The sequence below is a fragment of the Opisthorchis viverrini genome (genome assembly GCF_000715545.1).
Source record: "Opisthorchis viverrini unplaced genomic scaffold opera_v5_2, whole genome shotgun sequence".
Classification (NCBI taxonomy): domain Eukaryota; kingdom Metazoa; phylum Platyhelminthes; class Trematoda; order Opisthorchiida; family Opisthorchiidae; genus Opisthorchis; species Opisthorchis viverrini.
Window position 1 is genome coordinate 2,227,041 of NW_008751658.1, and position 26,230 is coordinate 2,253,270.

Here is a 26,230-nt window from a genome sequence, read left to right on the forward strand (position 1 = left end):
GGTAATTTTCACGACCGTTTGAATATATCTTAGCTAGCTCCTTCTACTAAGGTGACATATGAGTAGCGACTACGTTTCTACCAGAGCTGGCAGATGGCGATCTTCTCTCATGTAGCGCTCGATCTCTTGAAATAAACATAATCCAAGGACCCAAAAACTGCACTCAGCTCTTAGAGTCTCTGTACTCTCTAATCGAACCAGGTACACTCCACAAAACCACTGACATGAGTTTAGTAAGCTCAAGTGGAGAAAGAATAGCTGTACTGGTGAGAGTGGTCGGGAAACAGATTTGCTATCTGTCGTTTAGCATGAAAGAAAGTGGTATGCCAAAACACAACTATTAGTGAAAAACACGTTATGAAAATTGAGTGTTTCACTCACGACTCATCCGATTCCGCCGCAAGCAACTGAAGATGCCCTACAACCAGGCGCCAAAATAGGAAATCTTTCAGCTCGACTTGACAACATGCCGCCGAGTAAGAGGAAGCCGGGTGGAATACGACCAACACAATTAGACTGCAAATAGCCATCCATGAATAAATTTTATGCTGACGAACGAAGAGAATACCCATGTTGTTGGAGGGGGGATGGGATACAGAAGAAAGTTCAACGCTCAACCTCAGTAAGCGTTCCGTTTGATGCTAAAGATGGAAGAGAAGTTTTATAGATCGGAATGGGGCATGAATGAGATTCAACTTGTTCTGTTGCGAAATAAAAGAGCCGGAGTATCAATTGAGCTCTCGCACTCCGACCAAAATGCAGCACTAGTGAACACTGAAACAAGAATGTTCTGGTGGCCATTTGATACGGTTCCAAATGTTTGACCTCATGACCAAATACCCCGAGAAATAGTGGAAATTGTCAACTTTCGTGAAGCTTACTCGTAACCGTATGCATATACACACGTACAAATATATACACTGTCATTAACTATGTTCTCTCCTGTTGTCGCAACTAATGATGTACACGAGGACCGCAGTTCTGGAAGAAGTCTGACAACCGAAGTGATGAAATACTACCAAGTAGGCGATCCGTCGAAATAAGCCAATCTTTCAATTAAAGCATGAAATGAGGGAATCATCAGGGATCGTAAAACGATCAACTGAAGAGAAGTGAGTGCTTATGATGTCTGCAATCCGTAATTACGGGTAGATTAACGTTATATATTGATCCCAGATACGACAACTTCCAGTGTAGTTTTGGGCTTGCATTCATCATGAAGAGATCCGCTGGTAAAGGAAACTGACTTCAACGAGATTTGATACGAGAATAGAGAAACAGACGCCCGTTTGGAATAGTAACTTGTAGTCCATCGAGGCTATGGCAGTGCTACCAACGATCAATCTGTTATACGTGCAAAGGGACGCGAATTTTCAAACGTTCAACGCGTATATGTGCGTCGGAATGTAATCAGGAAAATAGGCAACTAAAAATGGATCAGTCTAACTGCAACATAAGTGAGAATTTGATAAAGCGTGTGAGCCAACCACAAGCAACATACCGGCAATTGGGAACTCGAAGCAAACAGACTACAGAGTGCTGGAATAAACGGTTCAATCGAATCTGAAGGATGTTTGGATTCAAAAGGATCGGTTTTCACAAGTTCCAGCCTTGTTGCAAGACGACAGAGGCACAGTACCAAATCTCGGCTGTATGGTGGCAGCAGATCATAAGAGTGCGTACTACTGGGGGCAGGGTTGTCGGCAGACTGATACAAAGCGAGAAGACGAAGGATGTGTTCCACGACGGTGGCCACAGTAGAAGGTTCGGCGAATAGTTGTCTAATCATCTGAAAAAAACATGAGTAAGATGTAAAACACGAAGAGTGGTTAAAAAAAAGGCGAATATCAAACGCTAAACTAAACATTCAGAAGCAAATTAAGTAGAAAAATCAGATTCACGTCTGGGGCAAGATCTCCACATCGTACTCCTAACAAATGCCTAAACCGGATAGTCCTTGAAATGTACCGTATTGATTGCATCACGTGAGACTTTTCCCTGAAAGGCCAACTCGATTAGTGCTTGCTTTTTCGACCAAATAAGCACTGATATGATTTACCGCATCCCGTAGACGACTCGTTTGTTTGATTTGTAGTGCTACATGTCTGTTTATGGGGCAAAAGTAACAGGGGCTGGTCTCAGTTAAGTGCTGGAATTTATACCCAATTTGACCTGTAGGACACATAGAACCCCCTCTTTGAACAACACTGGGGGAAGATCATTTGGCCCAGCAGCCCGATGGTGCTTAAAGGAATAAAGCCATATCAGTAATTCATCACAAACAATGACTAAAATGAGAGGATCGAATAAAAGAGATAGACACAGCAGCAAGGTGCCAACTTGACTGCTGCTGTAAATATTCCGTCGAGCGATACAGACGCTGATCTTTGTTATTTATCACGTTTACAAAGTTATCTTTGAATAACTCACGGCAGGTCTTTTAGGTCTAGTTTTACAGACTACCTGGAACATCTTCCGTGCAATTTCAGCTGCACTGATCTGCTCCATTTGTCAAACTTTCTGGTTCTACCATGCCTCTCTGTCCACATAGGCTACGTCCAATCGTTTGTCTGGCCGAATTGTACTCTGAACCAGAGAAGATACAGGATCTCGTATAGAGGAGTGATAGCAATGGCTGTGAGATCCATTGACTTTCGTGTACGCGCTCAGAAACACCATGAACAGGGTTTCCAGCATCACATGGTTTTGGTGATCTCATTCCAGTTACGGTCTGTGTCACCCGAGGAGATTGCTTTTAGTGCATTGCATAATGGGCTTTGGTACGTTTCCTTAAAATGTGGCTTTATAAACTTTTCTACTGGTAAATAAGTTCTTTCCTGGAATTGTCGTGAAAATTCACCGTACGAGAGCCCGATCTGAATCGCTCTGTGTATTCCGAAAAGACTGGTAGTGAAGAATTGAACCACGCTATTGGCCGCTGATGGTGATGTGATCAATTTGACTGAAAGATTGCTCAGAGAAGGGACACAAGGCAGTACAGAGTATAGAAGACAACCATCATTATCACTACATTTTGCATCCAGACTGAAATATACCACCAGGGCGTCCCTCTTGAGTTGAGGCGCCCCCCACCTGTACATTGCAGTCTCTCGCTAATGCGGCCGCCTGAAATCTTCGCGGTGGACATGAAGGGGATCAGTTCTCGTTAGGCGTTTTTCGATGAATCAAAACTATAGTAAGCCGATGCACAAACGAACACAACAGACAAGTACGGCTCGGTATTTTTTTTATGGAAATGGAAAGTCGGACAGCGTGGGGTCAACATTTTACAGGTATCAAGTCGAGTAATGAAGCCAGCCCTTGCAAATTGAGCGCTGCACAACCCAATGTAGAGGATCACCCGGTTTCCCTATTGCATGGCTTCTGGATATAGGGGGTACCAAAAGCTCAACAAATGTATTTGGAACTTGTATTCGAGTTTCCGCCGGTGTGCTCTTGTTTTGTTAGTGAAGGGAAAAAGCATACGGTTTTGCAGTGGGACTGGCGCTGGTATATATTGATATGCGCGGAAAAGAGATGGTGCAGCGACCCAGTCACCCACATACTTGACTGTTCAACTCACAGTCGCTCACTGGATCGCGAGGCTTGCCTTTTTTCTCATACGCACAAACACGTCGCATTAAACTGACTCATCGGACATCGATTGTCTGTACCGCCTAGTCAGCGTAGCAACCACTCATGTGCCGACGCGCCCAGTTATACACACTGGGACGTACATAAAGGGAAACCGAACCCAGTCAACACAGACTTGCGCGGCGAGTCTGTGTCAAGTATGTGGGTGACTGGGTCGCTACAATGGGCACTACAAGATATTGGCCAATTAAGTTCACACAAGTGGTGGAACCATCGTGTTTCTAACACTGAAAAACGTCATGTGGTATTTTATGTGGTCTACTGGATGCTTGATTGTCAGTTTGATAAAATCCCATCCGCTGGTTGATTCAGTGATTTGTTACACAAGCCAGAAGAAACATCATAAACGAGGGATTCAGCTAGGTTCCAGGTGAGTCTCTCACAAAACCAACTTTGTTTGCAAATGACTGTATTTCGCCAATCTCGTGAAATTCAGGTTCAAGTAGAACATAAGATTTTCAGCAAACTTATGAGTAGTGCATTAGGCCAGCTGTCTTCTTCCTGGATTAACCAAGAAAGTAACGGATGGATGGTCTATGATGAGGCAACGAAGTAGCATAAACATAAATAATGGTCTTCGTCACTTCACGATGTCTTTCAAGGCAGTGGTGTAAAGGATAACCCAACTGGTGATTAAAGGCCCTTACCGGTATGCATGGATCATGAAATAGACAACCAGCTTCTCAAATTGGCTATCCTCACTTATTGATCTGCTTTCATGTTCCGTCTTTCTTTGTCGGCAGCCAGAGTGTGGCGGGCATAAACACCATACTCATAAATATGGTTCGCAGTTGAAAGAAATAGATCAGGTAAGCAAAACTGTCAGCTGTTGTCTCACAAACACAGGGAAAAAAGATGAGAACCGCGTGAAGATGGCTGGTTGTATATTGGTTGGGGCTAATCGGGCTACCACGACCGTTATATGGTTCCAAACCAGTTTCTGACTTGGTGATCACGAATCACGAAAAACCAAAGCAACAATAAACAAATATACTCTTGAATGCATACCTCTGATCCGCCTATCTGGTGTTGCAAAGCGCTCCAACGCGTTGTCAAGTTAGATGAACCTGTTCCAGTCAGGCGGTGTTCGTCGAAAGCGAGAGTACCGATAATGTAAGGCACATCAGTAATGCGTTGGGCACACGTGACCTCGACTAGCTTTGGATTACAGCGACTCAGAACGAGGAAAACCAGATCGGACTGGGGTGAGCTGAGACGGGTGAGTTGAACAGAGTGAGAGAGAGAGTAGATGGAAGAAGGACAACAATCTCAGTAAGTGTATCCAGATAAAATATGTAATAAGTCTCAAAAGAAATGTTGTCTGCAAACGCAGGTGATCCTGTTTACAAGGTAGTAGGGTGTACAGGGGGTTTCTTTAATGCTTAAATTGTGTTCTTGCGTTCCTTTACAATTAGACGCAGTGGGCTGAAGCAAATAAGATAGGCTTCACATCACAAGTTTTTGAACTAGGGTGCATATGGTATTATGACCAAAGAAGACACTTTAGCTTGAATTTTTACATGATGCGAGATCTGCACAGGCTACATAGATATTTATTTATCACTCGTTCCAACATCGCCTCATACTGTCCAAATTGATGAAACACTATCCAATTCGGACTTCACGTATGTGGAGGCTTATCGTAAACTGCAAATGTAAGGGGGAACACAAGATGATATAAAAATGGCTCACCTGGAGCTTCCCGACCAATTATCAAGACCCCAACATTTCCACGGAAATTCGCTCAACAGTCTGACCGTGTCTTGTTCAAAGGAGGACTTGCTCCGGAGCCATCCCGTGAGAACGAGTGGGAGCAGATAGGGTCGAACCTGGAGTTCAAATGTGGCCAAATCACAGCTACTCGGTGTTGCACCAGAGAGAATCTAAATAAGGAAAAAGCAGAACGTCATCAGCAGATCTGCACGAATCATCATGGAAGTTCACAAATGCGAATACTCTACTGCACACCTCGGTTGTCATACCACGGCAGTTGAATGAGTCAAGCGTTTTAAAGAAAACGTTGCTTCAATGTTTGGGCCCCATGGCACTCAGTGCTGATAAGCCTCAGTGGGGATGCTGTCGTGCTGATTAAGCTGGGCAAAATGTATTATATTAAAGTGCATTATATTTTTGAGGATGTGAACAGTCGCCAGGCCAGTTGTGGATGAATAAGATGAGAGCGATTGGAAGCACAGAGTCGGGGTAGTGCCGACCAAATGGGATTTGGCATTTGTAGTGAATGATGGATTGATTGCGTCTGAATTGCGACCAGGATTACCTGGATTAGTCCAATTAGCGCACGTATTGCACCCCAGCAACAGGAATTGTAATTGAAATGGAAACTGACCTGGAAGATTTCAGTGGATAAGCCTCGGCCAGAGGTGGAACACAAATCGGTCAGCTGTATGCAGGACTGGACAAAACAGCTAAGCGCAATGTGTAAGGTCATCGAAGAGTGCGGTTCTTCGCATGGGTCACTTCTTTGACAGTCAGATACAGGGAGGCCAGATACGGAAACGAGGATCGAATGGATCAGCCGATGAATATGCAAAGTCATATCACAAGATGAGGAAGAACTGGAGCCGGTCGACGAGAAAGTGATGCACTGTTCCAGAGAAAGTGGTCTACGGTTGAGTGCCCCTAATATGGTACTGAGCAGCAGGACCAAGGAATCGGAATTTCGCTCCTTCCAGTGTTGTACGGAGGCTTTCTTAGTCAAGCTATTAAATGGAAACATGTTGTTTTAGTAAGCGATTAAATGACTGTGAAGTTAGAACGAGAACTGGGAGGCAGAAATAACATGGTTACACAGTTGGCTGTCTCAAGAGTTTTCCTCGAAATTACCTGTGTCATAAGGAATATGGTTAATTCCGAATGAGTGAAAATTAGACTAGCCAAAGAGCTGATGTCAAAAGTCGAAATAGAACCCGCGTCTTATCTGTCGTACGGCTACGAAGGCTATCCCGTTTCACGCACGTTTTTTCTCAGGTCGTGGCGATAAGAAGCTGAGCTACGTGAACCATTGGGGTTGAGTTTTGTCCTCTCTTCTGTTCGTGATTCATTGTGATGGTCATCTGTAAACTAAGGTCCTTAATCGATGTTTTCAACTGAACTAGTTTCGTCGCTATGCATCTGCTGTATTTTTCGGCGCCCTAGCACACAGAATATGTTCCCGTCAGCGACAACGAGGATCCCAGTTAGGTTGACCCAAGATAACTGTTGTTCAATTCATATTGGGAGTATCAACGTCTGGATTCTTGCGCATTGCATTTATGTCGTACAGTAAGTACACAGAGCCATTAACTAAATGATCAAGTGATGTGGTTTGACACCTGCTCAGCATGGAATATGACGAGTTTCTCCAACTCTAATCAAAATCAGTGGTAAATTTGTGCGGTGTTGGGTGACAGCTACTGGAGTGGGATCGAAGAAACATGGGAAAACGGACGGGCTTAATCGCATTTGCGCGATGCCTGTTGCACAGGCAACGAGCATATTTGGTGACCGTAGCAAACAAGTCTAAATACTGATCCTTCAGAGGTGGACCAGAGGTAAACCTTTCATCTTAGTATGATTAGGGATGCACATACTACAGGAGGAGGCTGGACGTTATACTTGCACGGAATCAGGCACGCAGGTGTCAGTAAAGATACGGTTACCATTGAAGTTTGTATGAAACTGCAAAAAGTTCTGCCAAAGTGTTCAGGTCAGATGCTTGTATTCGAGTATGTAAACTACCATATTTCGGTTCAACTAGTCCACACTGTTACCGTCTGCAATTTAGGCCGGTTCATCTCTATGCTATGGTAACTTGAACTTAGCATTCCATAGAAATATTTGGGACAGTAAACCTTCTGAGAAGAGGAAAGAAAAACAAATTGTCGGGTCATGGCGCGTTTTCCGGGCATAGTTACCATGCGAATTGTCATATGGACATGAGGTTGAATGTGGACAGAACCTAACTGCTGGACGATTACAGATCCGGTACGCGCAAAAGTGGAAAAGGACTGCGTTTCAGTAACGTCGAATGCCCCCACAAATTTCAAGAGATGTTGAATAAAAAACCTGAAAAAAGCTAAGCCTGCCGGGTTCGAGGTGAATCATTGGAAAAACTGCAGACTCCCGTACGAAGGTGCAGGTGACCACATTTAGTAAACGGAGGACGAATTCGCCAAGTAACCCGATGGGCGACCCACTCAAAGCGGTCTTCACTTTTTATGTGTATTATTAGTGAAGAAATGCGAACTTTCAAAGGAGCGGCGGTGCACTTCGACAGGAGTCATTTCCGCTGGCCATCGGCAGGTAGGCTGAAATAAGGCGTGTCAAAAACAAATGCCAAAAGTGTCTTTAGGAAGATGACCTTGGAGGTGAAAACAAGAAAGACTGTGGAGTAGCTTGGATGCCGACTGCCATGTCGGGACAATAAGGAGATTCATCATCATCATCGACAGCATGATATCAGTGTTCATCACCGATACCTCGTTGACGTAAATGAAGGGATTACCTGAAAGCGGAATACCTCATCACTTACAAGAAACTGTAGTGCGAATTTGCCTACGTATCCCGTGAGAAACCATAGGACCAACCGAATTCCTCACCAGCGACACTACCTCAGATAGAAACGTAAGTGAGTGATTTTCTATCAGCACGTGACAGAAGTGCACAAGTGCTCCAGAAGTGCAGAAATTTTACTCTGGTAGTAGTAGAAATACAACCAAGTGAAACTGGACTGAAATTATGGAACTAACCCCCCTCGTTAAGATACTTTACTGATATATTCTGACCAATTCAAGAACTTCATACGTTACTTGGTTATTTTTTTTGGAACAACATTACTCGTGAGGTTGCCGAAAACCCTTCAACAGCCCACTACATGTTTTGGCCATCTTGCGACCCATCTGATGAGCGCGACCCCCAAGTTTTCACATCTGTTCCATTTGGACACCAAATAGCACGCGGTTGGTCGGATACACTGTAGTGTTAACGCGGGACTCACCCAAATCTCTCGTTTAGGGCCTTCAAGTGAATGTGATGGATAAAGGATTCCCAATATTTCAGTTGACATGAAACACGAGAAGCGTCTGTTCAGTACACTCAGTTGAACAATATCACGAATGAGAGATTCAGTTAATTCGGGTGTATAAATAGCATTTGAAGGACCCTTCTCCAGTAGTGTTTCAGGACAGTCATCAATACTGTTCTTTCTGGTTATTGGAGTTAGCAACTTCGTATACCCGGTTTGTTGGTATACTATATGGTGTATCAATCTAAAGGAGCTCAGGACCACAAGTTATAAGTAAAAAAGGTTCATTCCCTCTATTGATGATCCAGGGGATGTGATACACCGAGCAGTCTTTTTGGGATAGTGCACCTTCCTGCCTACTCAAGGTCATATTAATTAACCCAACGTCTGTATGTACGTATCAATCTCGACAGATGTTCAGTACTGTCAATTTGCTCATTCTTTAGTTCCATAAGACCCCGATATGTCAGAGAGTTAGATTTGCAAACTCCCATTGACGATTGCGATGCATGAGCAGATTACAGGCGTAACACCTGTGCATGAATGGTTTTAGTCGAGAAAATCCGGTTGGAGTATGTTTCCGTTTACGAAATGAGCAATTATCGATACTGAACCGTTATCGACACCCATGCATAATCCGAACGCCAAAATACAGTTCTCTCGAATGGGGAGCACCCGATGTGTCCTTCGAACGAACCTTAAATCAAACATCCATTAAAAGTCGGTTATGCAAGTTAACACTTCAAATTCTTTCCGATTTTTTATAATGAAAATGGCAGTAAGTATCAGGTGCAGGTAACTCAGAGTACTTACGGTAGGACAGCGCCAGGTCCCTCCTTCATCCACTTTTCCCTTTTTCAATTTAAGAACTTGAATGCAACTAACTTAAATTTGTAGTCGAACGGCAGTGAAGCGTCAGTGTCAACACTGATGTTGCTGTCTGTGATCATGGTGACACCTGTATGAGCCATTTGGAAGTGACACAAGTTGTCTGCAACGGCGAGAAAAAGTATTGACTTTGGGGGAAAGTTATTCAGAAGATATTTCCGGGCTCTCTGAGGTCATGGTCTTTCTCACGAGGTGTCACAGCATGCACTACTCCAGGAAAACTCTCTATTTTAATCCATATTTGAACCGTCAAGTGAGGTCAAGCTGTGATGGAAAGTGGAGAGACAGCGTACAAATGTCTCATCCTCGTTGGGAACCACTAGCAGTGCTGATTTCACTGATTTCTCGAGATTTTATTGCAAGATGAAATACGGACTGAAATTCCAGAATTTTCGTTGCTTATAGACCTTATAAATATTGTGATTTGGATTTCTCACTTATGGGCAAAAATTAGATGGGGCAGGAACTGACCTTTCTAGAAATTCAGTTAACTGCATAATGATTGGAGCCAGTGAGTGCTGCAATACGGTTGAAACACAGTACTCAGGATCAACATGCCTTCCAATGATCCCCGACGAGTGCAACTGCAAGAAATAGGAGAAAGAGACTAACAGTTATGTCAACAGAGAAAAAACGAATGGCATGGATGACGTCTGAAAAACATGGCGCCGCATAAATGATATCCGAAAAGTGTGATATGGCTATTCGAAAAGGGGAATACATTTTTAACCATAACAAGATAGTAGGATGAGCTGTAACGGATTTACCTAGTTTTAGAAAGGAAATGAAAACCAAGCCTGTCGGTACAACTTTAAAGTGTGCCACTCGGGATATATCAAGGTTACAGGGGCAGCGCACTGAAAGCTAGTTTACAGAGGAGGTTAGTTGAGAAATGAATGGTGACGTAGCATAGACTGTGATGCTGTCAAGGCATGCTAGCGCCGTTGATACCAACTCCGGTTTTAGAAGGAAATGCCACATAAACCCAGTGAAGAAACCAAATGATACCAAGCGCTTAGCTTATTATAGACAGATTAGCGACACATCTGGGGGTTTACCTGGTAAGAGATCGCACTATGTATACCGATAACTCAGAATAATCACCTACTCTCCCTAGGACGTAATTGGCTGTAGAAAGGCTACAAAAGTCGGGCGAGGCTTATGGCGTCAAAATTCACATTGTGTTTAGAAACTCTACGGTGAAACTTATTCACGGACCCCATGAAGGCAGGACATGGCCATTATATCCGCTAATTTTTGGGTCTACGTCAATTGGATACATGGAACGTCTTGTTAACCATTGCTAAAGCCATTAGGGAAGTGGGGTGAAGTTAGGATTCCCGTAGTTTCTTGTTTTATAGAGATAGAAACAATATCCTTCGAAAAGCGAAGTTTCGTCCTTTGGTCTTTTGAGTGTCTCGCCCACCGGAAGTTATTCAATTTTCCCCGCTTCCAGGAGTGCCGTTGCTTCGTCCCGAAGCCCTTTTTCGGCAAAACTCCATGAACTTTTGGTTTATTTCAGTCAGAGACACTAAGTGCGTCACTAAACACCCTTTAAGCGGTTAGTTATCAGACATATGTTCTTCCAACCGCCCAGACAAGGCCAGCTAGTGGGCTATTGAGTTGTCGCGACCTGATGGCTGCGCCAGAAACGTTTCGTTACCAACGGATATATTTTGTGCGCGCTATGGATTATAGTTCAAAACCTTAGCATTCATGCTTGTATTTATTTCACTCAGGTATCCACATAGTGGAGGTTATTTTACCACATGTCTGGTCTGGCGCAGCACGACATTGATTTATTGATGAACTGGTCAGTAAAACAAATTTGGGTTTGGACCGGCTGCCACAAGAAGACCGACCAGGCTAGTCCTGCAGTGAAAGAAGCACTCACAGGTTCGTTCAAGATTCCCGAAACGTAAACGACGGTGACGTACCTTGAACCAAGACCGAACACAATCGATTGCGACCTGACCAAGTCCACAGAGAAGATGAGTACCATGCTTTGCCACAACGGACCAAACAGTTCGATTCAGCTGATCCAGATGCTGTCCTATTGAATACCATCGCTGCAAGTTGTCCGATTCTTTGGAGGTCTTTTTGTGCTGGTTACGTACTTGCCGGACAGTGCATTCGGTCAGTTGGCAGCTACAGCGAATCAACTTCACTAACTGACTGATACATTTGACTCGACTGATGCGGGCAAGTCTGACTTTGAGCGATTCACGAATGGCATCAACGAGGCAACTGAATAGCAGTATGAACTCACTGTCAAACGTAACGTCTGAACACGGAAACATTAAGCTACACACAGAGAGTTTGCTGGATCTTGTGAGATTGTCTATTACTGTACAAAGCCAGTCAATGGATTCTGCTGTGTCGCAAACAGAGTTGGAAAACACTTGAGAAAATCGACATTGAAGTAGTCGAACTAAGCTGGATGAACGAATTCGCAGGGCGTGGCACACAACAGCGCTCAAAAGCATCATATTAGTTTCCTGCTCTTGCTTTTCCGATTCGAGAAGCTTCTCTTGTGTGGATTCATCCGCGTCTGTTTCAAGATTGTTCGCTGAAGCTGGTACACAGTCGAGAAATTCATCATCCCCAAATCGGGAACCATGGGACAGGTGTGGTGTACGTGTTCCTGTAGGCGTATTTGGGGATTTCAGGCAGAACGGGACTGGCTTCTGGATAACGCTGTGGATCAACTGTTCCCAGTATGGATGCATTTCACCACTGTCGCTACACTCTCCGATTAAAACATGTTTCAGCAATACTGCGAAGCTTCGTTGTATTAGCAATAGGGTGTTCGAATCCTCACACACGAAAGTCTCCGAGGTCAACTCCGTACGTTTTTTCGACGAGGTGGGGTTTTTAAACAAAACTTGGATAACCTTTCGGAATAAGATTTCAACAATAGAAGAAGGAAGTAGATTGTTGAATTCTGCGTGAGTTAAATGAAGCACATGTGCTTTCACATGGGATAAATGAGACCAAATAACAGCCAGAAGAATGAGTGCTCTGAGTGTGTGCAGATTTGAGTCCAACTGATATGGTTCACACATTAAAGGAAGTTTGGCCAATGTTTGGCAGATATACTCAATGGCGGTAGCCAGCTGCTGAACACTTATGGCGACTGTCCGGTGAATAACGAAGCCATAAGATAATTCACAGGATGAATGTTTCAGGATACCGCAGGGAACGCGTTGGTGGAAAGTGAGAATAGAAGATAGGTGTGTTCCAAAAAGAAGGGTGAGTAAACGCTTCAGATGATCGGTGGCTGATTCTTCATCCATCGAGACATTAGATCCCGAGAGCTGGTTTATGAAGAAACTGAGGGCAGGGTTGAAAGCAGTTAAGGCGGCCGAGGTGGCGCACGTTCTGGCCAGTTGTAACTCAGGAAGCAGGTGGCCACAGAACACAAAAAGACGTAGGCGCCAAGGCACTGGGTAAGTAAAATACTCAGGAGCTGTGTCGCAGAGTTTGGTAAAGTGAATATCCATATGACGAGAGATCACACGCCGAAGGTGACCGAAATGAGTCTGAAATTTCGGAAGCGTTACTATATGAAGTAGTTCCAATAAAACGTCATGCGCCAATCGATCCTGAGTCCGTAACCGAGCTTTTGACGAAAATCCATCCCCTCTTCCAGGTCGATTGGGATCACGTGAGCCGGTAGTCAAAAGAGATATGCTGGGGGAAAAGTAAATGCAGATTACGTAGGATTATTGCAAAATCATTCAGTTGTAATACCCTTTCGATGCCTAACTACCATACCACCAGGGAGAAGCACGAAGGCTGGGATACTGACAGATTGCCCAAGCCTAGACAGGGGGAGTCGGGAGGCAGATGTTGGGTTCGAACTACGGACCTAGCGGTCAGTAAATTCGGGCTCTAATCACCGAGCTACGTTATCGTCTTCTGATTAGGATTTATGAAACATTCGGAAAATATCCGAAGGACGTAACATCTAAAATGTTTGAAGGATCACCATGAAGTCGTTCACCTCTACACTCGGATAATTTGCATTCAATCTAGAGATATGTGCCTTTTGAGGCGTCACGGGCGTTATGTAGAAACACGAAATACCAAATTATTCACGCAAATTAGGCGGCTTCAGATAACTGACCAATGTCATTTACATTTGAGATCAATGAAAGCAACACATACCGGAAGGCCTCTGAGCAGCACTGTTGGACTGCTTGAAGAAGGTTATTAGTTGGTCTCCAATTGCCACACCAATCGCGATTCATTTCAAAGTGTAAAATCGCAACAACGGTATGCAGTGCAACCAACAGGCATTCATTTGCCAAAGGACTGAAAGAAAAAGATATACTGAACATTAGAAAACGAGTTTAGCAGTTGGTTCATGCCGTATTTTTGTGGCAATGTTACGCGCAAGATTCCCTTGTTTTGTTTCTCTCCAAGTAGTCAATTGGAATAGCTTGGTAAATGACATAAAGAGAGGTTAACACGGCTTTCAAGGTGCATTTCATTTTGTCACATCTGTAGATTGGCTGTTCCCCGTGACCTACACTAGTTCCGTAACTCATGTATTGCTTCGTCAGTCTACTACCAGAGGTACAGTGTACAACGCTAGGACGGAGTGGGAGCATTCAGACTGGCTTAATGATACTGAGCATTTTTTCGACAACCTCAACTGGTCCCCGAATGTGAGACTGATTACAGTCGGGCCAGGAAAACTCATTTTAGGCTCTCATATATAGTCACTTACTCAACTTTTATATACGTCCAAGATCTGGGCTACTTCTAACGTTCTATCGACTCAAAGGCTCAGCCACTAGACCAACCTAGGCTCTTCAACTTTATCAATTTTCAGCCTACCGGGGGCGAGATGGCCCAAGTGGTTAGAGCGGGAATTTACTGACCGGAAGGTTCGTGGTTCGAATCCGACCTCCGCCACTCGACTTCCCTGTCTAGGCTTGGGCAACCTGGCAGTATCCCAGCCCTCGTGCTTCCTTCGGGTGGCATGGCAGCTAGGCACCGGAAGGGTGCTACAGCTGAACGCCTACCGGTGCTGAATAGAACCATTTTCTCCAGTGATTTTCGCCTTTGCAGCCCTTTTCCACCGGACAAAAGAATTAAGTGTAACACTGTGTCCGCTGGATGACTCATGGGACCGAGGAGGATATTTTGGTGAGGATTAACGCTAAAAAATTAGTCGGTCACTGGTAGGACCAATGAAGAGACTGGTCAAAACTGATCATGTGATCTTAACATTGAGCGTCATACGTATTAAGAGGGCTGATTCTAACTGTTCACTTTCCCGCAGCACCTTGCTTTCAGTCAAGTACTAGAATAAACAAATGATGCTTTATTCAGAATTGAATCTTGGTGAGTGCACTCGGAGGTCTGACTATCAAAACGTCCATACATACACATTAGGGTGGGGCAGATATACCGTGGCGTGTTTTCAGAACAAAGGATATGAGCGACGCCACAGAACAACAGACCTCCGTGGGTAAATGAGGGGCGATGGAGAAAGGGCCGGCTTAGGGTCAAAGACATCCGAACACACACTAATGAGGTCCAACATAGTTGAATCACACCTTGCTCTAATGGCCCTTTACATATCAGCCTCAGTCATAAAATGTGGCTGTTTGGTTGAACAGCTCTGTCGATGTATCCAACCTTAGTGGTGGATTAATGAGCAGCCTATGTGGGCGACTTTTTACCTGATTCTATATCCCACCGTTCGTAGTGACTGGAGTTCTATCAGCATATACGATCGAGTGGAGAAGCCGCTTACCTCGTAAGCTATATTTAGTTATTAGTAAAGCCTTATATATCCAGATTGGAATATAAACCAAAATATTATTGGTTATACTGTTGACTATCTGGTCACGATAAGCGAAACAACTTACGTCTTTGCAAGTCCAAAACAGGATGGTATCCTTTCGAGTAGGTCTGATAACGTCGCCAGAATGGAATGGTTTGACTGCTCCCGAGCCACGCAGTATTGCCACCTGAGTCGAACAGCCCAGTCTAGTACGAGCCACCTAAAAAACACAGAATGGATTCTACGACAAAGTTCCCCTACAGCGACCACTGATGGGATCGGTGAAAAAGATACCTACAGAGGGCTGTAGGTTACGGGCGACGTCGTAATTCGACAAGTAATAGTGAGTCAGAATGTACAAACAATGCAAGAGAAACTCTGTGGATGTTGTATGGGTATTATCCAGTGTAGCTCGCGGGGTCAAAAAACTAAACAAAGCGTCACAAAATTACAAGGTAACGACAATGGTCGCTCTTTTAGAGGTAATAGTTTAAGTGCGTCAGCGTGCATCGATGGGTAAGTCGCGAAACATCTCAGGTGGCCGAAGTCTAGAGCCCCGCATGACCGATGAGCTATAACAAGAGCGCAACTCCATTCTAGCATTTACCACCTCTGAGGTGGAATAACGAGGATCATAATGATGGGAGGAGAATGACCGTTTGAACGAACGTTATGTGGATACAAAAAGTCACTCGCAATGTTGATTAACCCTCGGCAAAAATCGTGAATTCAAGTGATGGTCCATAGCAATTTGTCCCCTGCATACCTTGGCGAATGTTTTAGGCTGACCGATAGTCATAAAAGCCACCGACTCCAGTTGCTAACCAGATTACTTAACTAAGCCATTTATGGGAATTTGTTCTCGTCTACTACTGCGAACGCCTATCGTGAGCATTGTTTAATGACATAAGCATATTGCAAAGGCCTACCAGTTTCTACATGTAGAGGCGTTACACAAATTTGGTGAAGAGAAGTCACAAAAGATGAGGTAGTAGGTATCAGGAAGGTCAGATTCCTGAAAGCAACTTCAGAACGCCCGGAACCTACTGCTCCACCAAAATCCCAACCGGAAAGCCGGAAAGCATCCAGGCCAGTCAATCATTTAATCAATTCACCAACACCTGATGAGTGTTCATCCACGCCACAGAAGCACGACCGACGGGTGTTGACGGGTGTTCATTAACACCTATCAGATAGCCCGGATCAATGTCAGAAAGTCCCCTTCAAGTAGCGTGGGGCCGTTTTAACTTTTGCTTTTAACTTTTGCTCTCGCACTCGCACGCACTCACGCTCTCGCACTCGCTTGTTCGGAAAATAGCGGTTGTGTTCCCTTCTGTGAGTCTTTTTTCTCCGGCATTAGGCACTGGGAGCGGGTCACAGCAGATACCAGAGATTGACGAATCAGCAGATATAACAGTAGGGCATGCACCATACGGTCTAGGCTTCCTTATTTTGGAACCGCACACACCATAGTAAGAGAGGGGCCCCGGGCGTTCCGTTCTTGAATCCGTGATAAATAACAAGTCAGCTCTTTGAAAGCAAGGAGATAAAAGAGAAGTCATTAGTCAAGGAGCCAGTCAACGCGTGAGACCACGTGATGCGGATCCCGTGATTGAAGGATGTGTGGCCCTACATCCTAGGTGCGGGCTAATCACACCAGCCGCTCGTGGCCGAACGGTTGAGTGTTCAGAGTGCTAACCGGGAGGTCGTGGATTCGAAACTTCTTGGAGCTTCGTGAGAAACACACTGCTGGTGATTCCACGTATGCATGAAATAGGTGGGCGGTGCTTTTTGGCTTTCCGACTTCACTCAAAGAAAGGATCTACATTATAAACTCCCAAATGCCCTCAAACTACTAAGAAGATAAAACAGTACAAACTATAAATAATGTACATATTCCTACCAAAAAGAGCCCCCTTTGTCGGCAGAAGAAACCAGGCGAATGAGCAGCGCCCATAGATTTGTCTGTTCCGGATCGGTCCGCACATTTTCCTCAATGACTCGTGTCCGCTTACAATTTCCATCGTTGTCCGATCGTGAGGAAATGGTTGACGCCAAGTCTTCAACAAGAGCCAGAGGTGACGAATGAGGCTGGAAGTGTGGAAGGGAAGCCTTGCAGGATTAGATGTGATGAATGACAGCGGGCTACATTAAACAAATGGGACACTTCAGGACAGTTCAGAATAAAGAATAACAAGATTTTTTGTTTTCGAATGTCTACCAATCTTCGAAACTTAACACAGACGCGCAACCTAGATGTATAACTATGAGAAAACTGTACCTCTGATGATGGAGGTATTGTACCTTGGTACCAATCTGGCCAACTCAGGCTTCAATTGAGGACTTGCACAAAGGCCACGACTAGTTTTATGTCGACACAGAGGGACTGAATTTAGGGAGATCTGCATGAAAATACGTCGTTGGTGGGTTAGAATATGGATAACTGTAAAACACATAGAAAAAGGATTGCCGCAAGGGTTTCAGTGAACTTCTAGATGACATACCGGCTACCTGAGATCAGAGTTGTAAAACATTCTAGCCTGAAAAAAAATCGTTCAGCTGTAGCACCCTTTCGGTACCTAGCTGCCATGCAACTCGAAGGAAGCACGAGGGCTGAGATACTGCCAGGTCGCCCAAGCCTAGACAGGGGAAGTCGAGAGGCAGAAGTCGGGTTCGAACCACGGGCCTTCCGGCCAGTAAATTCACGCTCTAACCATTTGAGCCATCTCACCCCCAACCTGAGAAGACTGACCGTAGTCGATCCTGACCGCAAAACTTTTTTGCAACAAATTGATACCACTTTGTTGTGGGAATCATCGAACGTTACGTAGAGGATTTGAGGCTCTTGGGCAAAAATCTAACGAAGACCTACTACTTTACGACGGCTTGTGGAGCTTTGCGTTAGAAGTGGTCCACATCCAAAATATTTCGAAAAGCTACAGCCAGGAAATGTATGGAATCTGACAACACTAGGGTTTTTACCACAAATCCATGAATCCAGCCAGTAACTAGGTTTCTGGAGAATCACTAGGCACTGATTGAAGGCTAATTTGTCACTTTACCAATAAGGCGGACCCACGGCACATGATTTGGATAGCTACTAAGTGTGGATATGTTGTCACCACGGTCTCTAGGGGTCACATGCATTGTCTAAGGAAAAATCTGCCTCAAGTTTGGGGTAGGACCACCGAGAACGGTTTAATTCTTTGAGAAACACACTCGTTTGCAAATCAATTTGGTTTTCACGAGAGACTCAGCTGAATCTCTCGTTTATGATATTCTACAACTGAAAGTGCTGCACACAGGCCGCCTCATGTGTCGAAGAGTTTTCAGCAACCTTGTGAGTAGTTTCCTCTATGAAAAAAGGTTTACTTCTTCCCTTACAGCTATGTGAATTGCAAATATCAGGCGACCGAATTTTGCCAAGTTCTGGTACGACCAAAACAGGACGAAACACTCAATGGATTATTTCCTAATGACCAATGACTCTGGATGTATAACTACCACTTGTAAAAGCGCTAAGACCACGATCTATTGAGTATCAGATGTTGGAAAGTTTGGAACGTCAGCTGTCGATCTGCTCACTGAGCATGGCAATTAGTCCAAACTACGATACGACCAGGGATATGCACTGTTAATGAGCACTAATGACAGCAAAACTCGACTCCAGTGCTTCCCTCTTTTGGTGGTCACTCTCCTGAATAAGTGCGCCAGGACTGGAGGACGACTGTTCAAATGAGAGCAGCCTCTTTATCCCCAACAAGAAGGGGAAATACGAGTGACGCTGGACAGGAATGTGCAGACTGCTATCCATACATAAATTTATTCTAAAAATACCACACAATTAGTAACACTACATTCTTTCATTCGATCAAATAGTGAGGACGGTAAACGCCCGGGTACACTTCGCCCTACGTAGCAGCATTTCTACTAAAGCCGGCATCTGTAAGTGATGTGCAGCCCGGGAATAGGGCTCAATTACTAAGGCCAGAGTAACACTCAAAAGATTGCTCTTTTGAAGGTGCGACCCTTCGCCACTGAGCTGGCCCATGTTTCTAAACTGATGGTGGTGTAAAAATCTAGCTATCGACTGGCTGCAGGTAAACGTGACGAAAATCCTGTTAGCGATAGATTCCTTGCAGTTTCCTTTATTTTGTAGGCCATCACAGGGAACACCTCACAAGTTAGAGAAAAAGAAACAGTAACTTGAATTTTGTTCAGAAAAGTTGAGTCTCGACTACTTTCGAACAAGGTTTGTCATTTAATGTTCAAAATTAATCAACTATGACGGTAATGTTGCGGAAGGGTGCGAATTTCTTTGTCGAACAGTGTATCAGCGTGAGTTTTTCGAGTAAGTTGCTAGAGTGTCTTACGGTTAGAATTGACAGTAGACGGTAGCATGCGTAGGTAGACGGTAGCATGCGTATAAGTTTCTGCTGCGCTTACAGACAGCAAGATTGGAATGCACATGTACGTTCACACGAGTTGAAGAGACACATGGTCATATATGCCACAGAGTCCCCTCACTGAAAAAGGCTGTTGGTAATTAAATGAGCCAACCACGGTTCTCGTACCCAACCGAAAAGAGTACTTCATACGTTTTATTGGTTCATTCTAGCCTAGGCTACAGTAGGCCTTCATGGCGTGAAGACTAACTGCACTGTCCAACAACCGGCAGTTGGCTTTGCGGTGCAAACGAATGGGATGATTGAATATGGCGAGTAAACGCGCCAACTGCACGCAACTATTTTGAAGCTCTATTGGGTTCGGAAGTTTGTATTGTCTGATAATGTCACTGTGAAACACACCTAAAGCTTGCTAGGCGACCGACGAGTTCAAATAGTATCCCACTTCAGACTCCCAGTTCACATTAGAGCAGCGACAAATATCAAGTGTGTCGTAACCGAACACTATGAGTGCAGAGTATCCCCTGTTACTTCAATCGATGAAATCAGTTGTTCATCTAGAGGATACTCCGTAAGTACACACTAAGCGAAATGATGGAATCGAAGAAAGCCATTTATGAGGAGGCCACGTAATATAAAGAACAACAAGTCCGTTTCAATCTCACTCGAACTCGTTTTCACCTTCATTTTATTCTAATAGTTGAACGGCCCGTGCGAACTTCTTGGCTAACAGTTTATACCCAAATTTCACACGTCCTCTGGTGAACTAAGTTCTTTTTCGAGGCAAAGTAAAGCAAAAGATGCTTACATTATCAGTCGATGAGCGGACATCATCGTCGTAGATGAGGAGAAGAGCAGCAGCAAAAACCCCAAAATAGTTATGCAACCCGCGGAGTTGCTTCCACGTGGTTGCTTCGTTCTGGAACTCTATTCGTGTGATGATGTGACCCCATTCCTGGAACAGATACCGTAGCAGCGTCGAAAGTGAGAGCAGACTGAGGCTGTGCTTTTTAGGTGCAGACGGATTTGAATGGTGGTGTGTAAAGACCAGAAGCCAACGCCACATAGAGAAGAGCTCATCGAACACAACAATATCTTCAGGCGGAAGCATAGGACGACCAGAGCAAGAACGACAAAGTTCAGGAATTGGTTCGGTAAAAGAGAACGGCCGAACGTAAATCAAGGCGAAAGGAGCCTGAGGTGCCCCCGTAAACGTCCTTGACACAACATTCGATGATTGACTGGACGGCTGATTACATGTACAGCGACTAGGTTTGGCGAAGTGAATCTGACGGAGAGTGATGTTGACCGAGGGAGACAGTGAGTCCTTCGATTCTAATGTTTCGGTTTCCGCGGAATCCTGCAGGAGAGAGAACACCTGGGAAAAGAAAATGACAACCGTTAGTCGATAATGGAACTCGATGGTAATCTCTTTGTCAGTGAAAATTGGCGGTCCCTATGAACTTACTGTGAAACTTTCTACCCATTGAATGGGTAAAAAATGTTATTTTTGCTGCGTCTGACTGTTACATACAGATAAATTATCGCTGAGAGATATCCATTAACTGAAATGCACATATGCTCAATACTTTGAAGGAAAACGCAGTAAGTTACGCGCTCCATCTTGATTTGGCCTGTTCGGCTGGATATAACAAGACCGACTGCCGAGGTATCCGTAAGCACTCAGGTTCTTAATGAATCTGACATGGGTTGGAGCAGAATGCACATCCCAACAGTACCCAGTAACTTGCTTTCAAGCAATATTTCCGATATAACGAGCATTTGTGTTCTCACCAACTCTTACATACATCCAAGCGACCGAGATGGCGACATACAGAGCTTGGGGAATCGAACAGGTCGGATAAGAAGCGCGGAACAGACAACTCAATTGCGAGATGACGTGAACTTGTAAACAAGACCATCTTTTCTAAATCAGCCGAGTAAAACGGACACAATGTCCATACGCTGTGTACCTTGAGACACTGGAAGCTTCAACAGAGCAGCCTTTCCACGAAAAAGACAGATCTCATAAGTTAATGTTACTTCGGTGGCGAACACTTCCCTGGCCACTTACATCCATTCTGGTATTCTCACAAGGCCACATGTGATTGCTGTGAAACTCCCTGTTTTGATAAGTTTTAGACGAACTCTGTAAAAGTCCAGAAAAGACAGGACTTACTCGGCGCCACTATTTGAATCTTAAGCTTCCTTGGTGGCACAACAGTTCGCGAGTCCATCGCGAGAGAAACGCGCCTCAGTTGTCAAAACGTTTCCCCGTACTGCATCGATCCAGTCTATGACATCCAAAACAGCGAACTTTGCATTACAGAATACTTGCGAAGACATTTCAGCTTACGAAGAACTCGTTGAACCACGGAGCCCTGCCTACTAACTTGAACACACAGTCTGGCAGAATTTCTTGTACTCCATATCAACACTGAGAATCATACGTGCGTTCCACGACCGTGTACAAAGACACTATAAGCAGCACAGTGTTCCGTCTTGTAGAAAGGGAGGTTACGACTGAAATGCTTTTGACGAGAAGTTAGCTAATGTGTATCAACTCCGTACTAAGATGTCACATAAGCGGAAGACTGGTGGCCAAAATGATCCGCATACGGCGAAGATCGATAAAGGTGTCTGTACTGGTTATCGTCAATCGGTTTCACCTCTCGTTTCGTGATCAACAGTTGCCAGCGTTGACCCTATTGTGCTAAGGATGCAGACATCTGAACGAACCACCTCCATAGGGCCGCATGGATACCGAGTGAGCGAACCGTGAGCGAACCGGCCCACCAGGAAGAAGGGAGCGCGACCGAAAGTAGCCACAGAGAAATAGTGGATTCGAATAAAGACTCGTTTGGAAGTTTTTCCGTCGGGATGCGAACCGACCCTGTGCGAACAACCAATCTATATGAACAAGACAAGTTCAGACGTGAATGATTGGTTGTGTCTGGTTAGCGAAAGGCTGAAGGCACGTGAAAATCCATTCAGGGGTGTCTGGAAAACATAAACTCGAGTTTTTAACGAGAACTACAATTTTAAAGGCCTGGCGCTATCACAGCATCACGTTCCAATGGACTTCCATCAGATGAAATTGAAAATATTGGTGCAATGTATGCCGTAACGTTGAGTTTTAATAAGTCAGAGCATCGATCACCAGTCACCAAAAACGGAAATCACACTCAATAGGACATGATTTCAAAAAGACTGATACGCGGACGAAACCATAAACTAGAACGACGGAGGGTAGAACTGGAACGATAGAGGGTAACTTTGTGACTGCTTTTGGTCACACTCGGACACAATATTAAAAAGACAAAATACAACGCAATCTGAATCAGGATGGAACTCAACTGTCCAAACTCAGGTTGTATCTTGTTAAAAATACCATCACATCATACGAGAGTCACGTGGTTCTATCAGTTGACTAGCTGACCACGTGTGCACTGGTGCCTGTGCGAATCACATTTGAACACCAGTCTGAGTGATGAAACCTTATCGCGATTTACTATATGGTGGTCAGAGCGATTATTCCAATAGACGTCAACAACTTGATGATACCTGGCACGTCTGAAAGCGATTGCCGCGTTCGCATGGTGACGAGCCTCTAGTAAACTGATGAAGTTCAAGCTGGTAATGGTAGAGCCTGCCTCACTCCAAAAGGTAATTTAAAGTTTCAGAAGAGTTCGCTAAACAATCGGAAGTTTTTATTTGGGCAACGTTTCGCTTTCGACACAAAAGCTTCATCAGACCAAGTCAAGTGTTCTTAGCAAGTAGAACTACAGGGTAACGGAAGCTCTGTGGCTGTGCCTAGCTGAGAAGGGCGAAGGCGGTTGTGAACTGTCGACGAGGTTCCAACAACTTTATGAGCAATATATTACGTCAATTCACTCTGTATCGGTATCCACGGTGAGCGAACCGAAGAAGAAGAAGGGAGCGCGACCGAAAGTAGCCACAGAGAAATAGTGGATTCGAATAAAGACTCGCTTGGAAGTTTTTCCGTCGGGATGCATCGCGATATGATTTTGGGTGCAGTCGAATGAATATACATACACCACAGTACAGTGTGCAGCAGAGCCGGAAGGCAAACGCGACACATTTTCGGATCCAACGAGCGGGGGTGTCACACAACGAACCAGTCAACATGGATTACTACCTGAGTTAGAATTACGCCCACATTTAAACCCATGCGTCGTTCGCTCATCTGACTAGTTGCACTGAACGACTGACTTATTAACTGCTTTTATCGTTACCGTAACAGTGTACATCCAGGTCAGATGTCAGCACATATACTCAGCAATATACTCGGGGGAGGGCATCTTCACGCATCTGGTTGAAATATCTTTAGACACTTTTCGATTTTCGAGTATCAGTGATAACAGGTAAGGGTTTTGTGCTTACCCGAGATTTGCTTGAGAACGGAGAGGCTTCCTTATGGCGGAACTCAGGATTTTCTTGTGAAACCAGTAAAGCGGTGGGTCTATTCTTCATCCGCACCGTTTAGCCTACCATCAACGAACACCATGAACGGCTTTAGACGAGTATGAAGTGTACATACTTAGCGTTGTCAAGCTTCAAGACAATTTTGCGGATGGTCGTGTGTGTACGGTCTGAGGCAGTGACTACTCTTCGGGAGTTAAGACTCGATTGAGTACATGCAGTGATGCGAAAGGGATTACGCAGAAGGGAAGAAAACAGGAACCGAAAAATTACAATAGGGCATGTGCACTGAAACACCAAAGTTACAAAAGACTGAAAATGGTGGATGGTTATGTAACGAACTTGTGATACGTCCTGGGGATAGCGAGATTTTGGTGGCGCGCTGCGTTTGGTTGAGTCAGTTTGCCCAGAAGGAATCTTTGTTACGATATTCAGCTCCGTCAAGAACATCAGCATATTGGGTAAGAGAGAGTCAACGACCGTGGCGACTTCTGACCAGTCGGAAAATGTCACGTAGACACGGGCGAGAAACCATCGCAAGAGATAAGTCGCCCATCCAAGATTGATGACAAGGCTTCGTTTGTTCGAAAAAGCCGGCTGCTGAAAGCTCCTACGTGATATAGGTAACCAAGCAAGCAGAAGAAAAACAGGATTCAGTGGGGAAGCGAAATACAACTAGAAAACGGTATCATATTTGCAGTTCATACTAATTTTGAGACAACACGCTTGAAAGCGCTTTGAAAGTATGAGAGTTGATCAAAATGGCCTTGGATGTACAGAAAAAAAGGGCAACCAAAGTAAGGCGTGGTTAACATGTTACCAAAAACAATCAAACAGACCTAACACACTTGTGATGATTAGTTTCTAAAGTGAGGAGTACCCAGAGGAAGATTCAAGGAAGTTGGAAACTTCCCTTCCGAGGTTGTTTTATGGAGTAATGATGTACAGGACTTCCAAAGTCGATCTTCGCGGGAGTATTAGACGAACTGACGACGGCCAGTCGTATGCACACATTTGGCACGCGGCCACGGGTACATAGTGGTCCACACATTTAACAGGAGATCTAAGCTAAGATACTAAAATTCATGACTCTAACTCTTGGTTCATCAAAAAGGTAAAGGAAAATTCTTTGTATCCAGGGAGTGACGCCAAAGTCCGAATTCAATGACAATTCCAACTGCCTTAACTTATCAGAATCCACATCCCAATCCAACTGGATATGCAGAGGCCTAAACAGGGAACAAATATCATTGGAGACAGGTGTGGTTATATATAAGACAACGAGAAATTCCATGACACTTAATAGGAGCGTGCCAATTAGTTGGGACGCCTTACTTTCACACATTTCCTCGTCTTTCCTACCCCAACCCGATTCACATACTCTCTGCAGGTCTCACCACTAAAACTGACCACTTTGTTCGCCATGAATCGGTCAGCTGCGGCTTCTGTGCGCCCGATTTCACTAACAACCCTAAACACCTCGAAGTCTGTTTTCGAACCTCGAAAGCCAGTCTACATAGCCGGCTTCAATATTTTCGCTCAAAGAACCAAGCAGCATCGATGTATTCTATCCTACAAATAGAATCACCCATGAGGATTAGACGAACGGTCAATCAAATGGATGCAACGGCAGTTGACATCTGCCAGGAGGATTATTGCTCAGCTTCTGGATGAGACAGCGTGAGAGCGCACACAATAACAAAACCGGCGAGAAACCTTCCAGATATTTTTCTCTTCATACTCATGCAGTTCGGTTCATGCTATTCCATTCATATGATCGGCCACTGCTAATCCGACTTCACGTTCCTGTCGGCTACCATATGAAGTTCCAGGTCAAGGAATGTGTAACCAGCATCCCTTAATCTCCACTGAACGGACCAACTGAGTTACAAGAGTGAAGCTAGTTCGATGAAATAGAGTTTCAGCACCCTGGATACAAGAGCTGTACACATTCCTGTTTCACTTCCAGCCGATGGAGGTTCTACCGCTTGAGGTTCCGAAATGAAGTCGACGTAT

General features: G+C 44.6%; 1 protein-coding gene across 1 annotated transcript in view; it reads right to left on the reverse strand.

Moving 5' to 3' along the window:
- Positions 1-26,230, reverse strand: part of T265_00205 (hypothetical protein) — a gene marked incomplete at both ends in the record, with an annotated part of 85,257 nt that overhangs the window by 46,224 nt on the left and 12,803 nt on the right. The window contains 7 exons of the mRNA XM_009163913.1: positions 1,502-1,789; positions 4,663-4,864; positions 5,347-5,483; positions 6,002-6,294; positions 11,460-13,258; positions 17,269-17,456; positions 20,580-21,227. Coding sequence (XP_009162177.1) covers positions 1,502-1,789; positions 4,663-4,864; positions 5,347-5,483; positions 6,002-6,294; positions 11,460-13,258; positions 17,269-17,456; positions 20,580-21,227 — 3,555 coding nt within the window. The remainder of the gene's footprint in view (positions 1-1,501; positions 1,790-4,662; positions 4,865-5,346; positions 5,484-6,001; positions 6,295-11,459; positions 13,259-17,268; positions 17,457-20,579; positions 21,228-26,230) is intronic.